General features: G+C 16.0%; 2 protein-coding genes across 2 annotated transcripts; one reads left to right on the top strand and one right to left on the bottom strand.

Annotated features, from left to right (window-relative positions):
- Nucleotides 1–320: 320 nt before the first annotated feature.
- PGSY75_1367000 (putative suppressor of kinetochore protein 1) lies at nucleotides 321–1,331 on the top strand (the record flags this gene model as incomplete). The annotated part of the gene is made up of 5 exons (XM_018787688.1): nucleotides 321–423; nucleotides 533–675; nucleotides 833–898; nucleotides 1,052–1,192; nucleotides 1,296–1,331. The coding sequence occupies 5 exons, from the start codon at nucleotides 321–323 to the stop codon at nucleotides 1,329–1,331; spliced, it is 489 nt and encodes a 162-aa protein (XP_018640430.1).
- Nucleotides 1,332–2,873: 1,542 nt separating this feature from the next.
- Nucleotides 2,874–5,169, bottom strand: PGSY75_1366900 (hypothetical protein; the record flags this gene model as incomplete). Its single annotated transcript, XM_018787687.1, has 3 exons — nucleotides 2,874–4,678; nucleotides 4,840–4,986; nucleotides 5,133–5,169. 3 exons carry the CDS (start codon nucleotides 5,167–5,169, stop codon nucleotides 2,874–2,876), a joined length of 1,989 nt encoding a protein of 662 aa, XP_018640429.1.
- Nucleotides 5,170–6,747: the final 1,578 nt, after the last annotated feature.

Genomic DNA, 6,747 nt, shown 5'->3' with positions numbered 1-6,747 from the left:
TAAAAATTTTTTTTTTTTTAACATAAAAAAAAAAAAAAAAAAAAAAAAAAAAAAAAATTAATAATATATAAAAATAAATACATATTCCAAAAAAAAAAAAAGAAATATATATATTATATATATATATTTATATATATATGTATAAAAACAATGTGTCATAAATTTTATAAATCGAATTAAGTCACCATTTAGATATAAATAAAATAATACAAATATATATATATATATATATATATTTATATATTTATATTTTTATATATAACATAGTGTTCATTTTAATTTTCATTTATTTATTTATTTATTTTTTTTTGTTTCTTAAAATGAAGAATGATAAGATAAAATTAGTAAGTTTTGAGGGTGATGAATTTATAGTTGACAAAAATACCGCATCTATGTCAACAGTAATAATGAATATTTTGGAAGGTATTCTAAACAATATGAAAATAATAAAAAAAAAAATAGTATAAATATTATGAAAATTATAAAATACACTTTTATTTTTATTTTTATTTTTTTGTATTTTATTTTATAGTTATGACTGCTGAAGAAGACACTATACCACTTCCAAATATTAAAACCCCAATTTTAAAAAAAATAATTGAATATATGGAATATCATATTAATAACCCAGCAGATGAAATACCCAAGCCTTTAATAACCTCCAACTTACAAGACGTAATAATAAAATTATAAGAAATATATATATATATATATGTATATATATTTTTTTATTGATATATATTAATATGTTTATATATATGTGCCTATTAATTATTTTTCTTTCTACTTTTTTCTTCTTTTATTACAAAAAAAAAAAAAAAAAAAAAAATAGGTTGTATCTTCATGGGATTTTGATTTTGTGAACACTGATAAGGAGACCCTTTACGAACTAATCGAGGTAAAATATAAACAAATAAATATCCTTTATGGTTATACATAAAAATATATATATATATATATATATATATATATATATATATATATATGTTTATATATATGTTTATATATATGTTTATATATATGTTCATTTTTATTTTTTTTTTTTAATTAGGCGTCCAACTATCTTGATATTAAACCTCTTCTTGATTTGACGTGCGGAAAAATAGCTTCAATGATGAAAGACAAAACTACCGAAGAAATTCGGGCGGAGTTTGATATTGTTAACGATTTTACAAGAGAAGAAGAAAAACAAGTAAAAGAAAAAAAAATAAAATAAAAATATAACATACATACATATATGTGAGACGTCAACTTTTTATGACATCATCTTTTTTTTTTTTTTTTTTTTTTCTTAGATAAGGGAAGAGAACAGGTGGTGTGGAGATATATAAAAAGAGAGAATATATTTATGTTCATTTTTTTATTAAACAATTTTTAAATATACAAAAATTTATTTATATTGTTCATATATATATATATATAATATATATGATAAAGGATAGACATTTTATATTCACCTAAGAGATATGCATATGTACACATATGTATGTGTATACCTTTTTTTTCTGATTTTATAAAATAAAAAGTACTTATATATATATATATTTATTTATAACAATAAAACCTTAACCATATGCATATATATATATTTTTTTTTACACACTCCATCTTATAAACATTTATTTATTTTTATAAAAATCTTACAAACTTTGATATACAAAATAAAGTTTATTTTTTTTTTAATTTCTTAACTATTATATATATAATATATAATACCTTCTTGTATAAATAATTATATGCTATTTATTTATTTAAAATTAATTTAGTCTTTACACATATATTATATATATATATATATATATACATATATGAGGCGAAAAAAAAAAATTAAAAAAGAAAAATAATTAAAATGAATATATGTATATATATATATTTTATATGTATGTAAAAAAAAATAATAAAATAACATTGGCACATTGAATATATGTATTATTTTATTTTCACTTCATTTCTGTTCTTTTGTCATACTTTTTTTTTTTTTTTTTTGTTATATTATTTTTTCGTTTTTTTTTTTTTTTTATCTTAATATATTCTTGCACTATATTTGGGGGTAGGAATACAAAAATAAAATATATACACATAATTATAAAAATGTATATACTTATATAATAATTAATTATATTCAATATAAATAAATATATACTATATATATATCATTATATTATGTGCCTTTTATATTTATATATATTATTTCCTACATACATATATATATATATATATGTATATATTTATATACATGTAAAGATAAATTTATATACATTTTATTGTATAATAATGTATAAATAAGTAAATACATATATATGTTTACCTTTTTTTTTTTTTTTTTTTTTTTTTTTTAAATATATAATTATATTTTTTCAAAAGGTATGTATATATGTATATATATATATATATATATATATATACAAAATATTATAAATAATTTTTAATTCCCATGAAAAAACAAAAAAATTAAAAACATAAGCATATACACATATATATATATATATATATATATATATATATATAATACATATGTATAGACATATAATAAAAGGAAATTATATATATTATCCAATTTAACATGGAAAAAAAATAAAAAAAAAAATATATATATATATATAAAAACCGTACTAACATAAAGACACACACATATAATAAACATATAAATAAATAAAAATATATATATATATATATATAAATGAAGAAATATATATGTACATATATATAATAAGTAATATATATAAATATATATGAACATAAAAAAGGAAAGATATATATATATATATATATATATATATATATATATTACATATATAATTTATTTATTTTTTATTTTTTATTTTTTTTTGCAATTAAAATATTACTATATACACATATGATGCTTGTTTATTTTATGCTTCATTATCATTAACCTTAGGAGGGTCATTTAAAGTTCTCATATCCTTCATACGTGTTTTTTTTACATCCATAGAATTTATAGGTTTATTATTGTTCATATGAAAATTAGCATTATTATTAAAATTATTATTTCCATTATTATTGTTATTATTATTATTGTTGTTGTTATTATTTTTAAACATTTTGTTATTATTTTTTTGATCATCATTTTTATTAAAAGAATATTTATGACCTCCTTGAGATGAATGCATACCTTTTTGTTGCATGTGGTTCATTCCCATCATTTTGTTATTTGATGAATTATTATTTTTCATATTATTGAGATTATTAAAATTTCTAAAATTTTTTCCATGATTATTATTATTATGATTATTATTATGATTATTATTATGATTATTATTATTATTATTATTATTATTATTATTATTATTATTGTTATTATTATTATTATTATTGTTGTAATTATTGTTGTTTTCATCTTGTGTTGGGTTAGTTGTATTTCTCCAGTTTATTTCTAAATCTATATCTTTTCTTCTAAAATTCCTATTATCATTTTTATCATTTCTTCTATTAAAATTATTATTATTATTACTATGTCCTCTATTATTATTATTTCCATGTTTCATATTTGTATTACCTTCGTTATTATTTTGTCCGAGGTTTTTGACATTTCTATTGTAGTTTGTGCCTTTATATAGAATGTTATTTTCATTATATTTGTTATTATTATTATTGTTCATATTGTTCACATTGTTGTTCATATTATTGTTCATATTATTGTTCATATTATTGTTCATATTATTGTTCATATTATTGTTCATATTGTTGTTCATATTGTTGTTCATATTGTTGTTCATGTTGTTGTTCATATTATTGTTCATATTATTCACATTATTCATATTATTCATATTATTATTTTTGTTGTTTCCATATTGATTCATGGATGCAAATCTATTTGCAGTATGATTACTATGTTCCCTCACATTTGCAGAATTATTGAAATTATTTCTTGGACCCCCTTTGTTCATATTATTCATAGGTGTATTCATTCCACTAACCATATTATTATTATTATTATTATTATCTACTTGTTGATTCATTTTCATATTTGTATTCATCATTTTTTTATTTTCATTATTTCTATTATCTGTAGATATATTATTTTCACCTTGATTATTTGTTGCCGATGATGGTGGGGCTGGCATAGGATTTTGTGTACCTCTTTTTAAAAAGCATGTAAATCCAACCATATGTTTTCCTTTAAATCCTGGTAATATATAACCTGTTACTTCTTCATTTTCATTTGAATCAAAAATAGGTCCATTGTTATTATTATTATTATTATTATTATTATTATTATTATTATTATTCATATTATTCATATTATTATTATTCATATCATTTTGTTGATTGTTATACCATTTCTTATTAAACGCATTATCATTTTTCTTGTTTCCATCATACATATTATATTTTTTTTTATCATTAAATTCGGGTGAATTTCCATCCATAACTTTTCCACCTCTATCAAAACCAGAATTAAAAACATTAGCATTGTCTTCAATTTTCTTACCATCTTTCGATTGTTTCTTTTTTTTATCTTTCTCTTTTGATAATTCTGATTTCATTTTTTCAGTGGATTCTAATAAATCAGGGAATGATTCATCATCAATCTTTTTTTCTTTTTCTTCTCCTTCTTCTTCAACATTTTCTGTTTCTTTTTTCTTCCATGCCGACCCGGCTTGTTTTGCATTCACACCCATGTTCGCAGTTCTTCCTCTAACGCTAACACTGATACCTGTTCGAATGAAATAAAAGATGTACAAAATATAAGGGAATATATATATAAACATACATATATATATAAATATATATATATATATATACATACATATATATATAAATATATATATATATATACATATATATATATTTCTTTTATGTCTCATATATTATTACCTTTTTTAAGAGAACTTCCTATTAATAAATGTTTTCCTAAGGAAACATTATTTGCTAATGATATGTCATTTTCTTCTGTATTTTCACCTGACTTTTTTGTTACTTCATCTTCTTTCTTTATATTTTCTTCTTCTTTAATAGCTTCAACTATAAAATGACAAACCATATAAATAATAAAAAAAATTACATAGAAACAACAAACATATAAAATAAACTCAAAGGAATATTACTATATGTTTATAATATATATATATATTTTTTATTTTTTATTTTTATTTTTTTTTTGGACTCACCTTTATTTTCACTATTTACTATTTCCTTATCTTCCATATTTTTTACAAATATTTTTTTAAATTTTCATAATTTTTTTTTTTTTTTTTTTAATTGTTATAATTAATTATATATATATATATTATATACATACAAGGGAGAATAAAAAAAAATGAAATGTAAGATAAAAATATAAAAATATTCAATAATAAATCTTGACTTATCAGTATATATATATTTATATTTATATTTATATTACTATCTTTTTATTATATGCATAAAATTTTCTTGTATCTTAAAACATGTATATAAAATAAATATAATTTTCTGCTTTTCTATTTGTATATATTTTCGGGTTTCTTATTATATAAATAAAAAATACTTTTTTTTTTTTTTAAACGAGCTTATTATATTCTTATAGCAATTCGCACATACATATATATATATATATTATATTAAATATATTATTATATAAACGCTACAATTTATTATATACTTATAAATATAAGGGAATATTCAAAAAGGATGTAATAAATTTATATAAATATATATATATATATATATATATATATATATATATATTACATATTAATATATTTTAAAAGTACTTTGTTTTTTTTGTTATTTTTTATATAATTATACTATTATATTTTATATTATATTATAATAATATATAATAAAATGAAAAATACATTATAAAATTATAAATATATGGAAAAAAAAAAATTAAACTTTATATATATATATATATATAATATATATATAATATTATATATTATAAAACTATATAAAAGATTGTAATATGAAAAATTAAAAGTTGATAAAAAAAAAAAAATTACAAAAATTGAAATTTCAAAAAAAAAAAAAAAAAAAAAAAGTAAGTAAAAAAAATAAAATTAAGAGAATATCAAAATAGAAAATTTAAAAGGAAAAAAAAATATATATAATAATATTATATATAAATGAAAATATATAAAAAAAAAAAAGTTATATATATAAAATATATTATATTATATTTATTATTTATATTATTAAGAGAATATCAAAATAGAAAATTTAAAAGGAAAAAAAAATATATATAATAATATTATATATAAATGAAAATATATAAAAAAAAAAAAGTTATATATATAAAATATATTATATTATATTTATTATTTATATTTATATATATATAAATATTAAAATAAAATAATAGTAATAATAATATTATAAATATATTATTTACATAAAAACAATATAATCATATATATATATATATATCTTATATATATAATATAAAATAATAATATTAAATTTTTCTTATAATTATTATTTTCAAAGCTTCTAATAATAATATGCATATATAATATATATATATATATATATATATATATATTATGATCATATAATATTTATATTATATGTACCAAAAAAATTAAAAAAAAAAATCATATCCTAATATAAAATAAAATGGATAAAGTTAATTATATATATATATTATATTTATATATTAGTATTTATAAATATATTTATAAAAATCACTGTACTTCTTACAATATTCTAAAAATTCATGTTTGTACTACTAATATAATATAATTTATAATATAATATTATATTATATATATTATATATATATAATATTTATATTTTAATTTA

The sequence above is a fragment of the Plasmodium gaboni genome, chromosome 13 (genome assembly GCF_001602025.1).
Source record: "Plasmodium gaboni strain SY75 chromosome 13, whole genome shotgun sequence".
Lineage (NCBI taxonomy): Eukaryota > Apicomplexa > Aconoidasida > Haemosporida > Plasmodiidae > Plasmodium > Plasmodium gaboni.
Note: the sequence above shows the minus strand (reverse complement) of the source record. Positions and strands in the feature narration are given on the sequence as shown.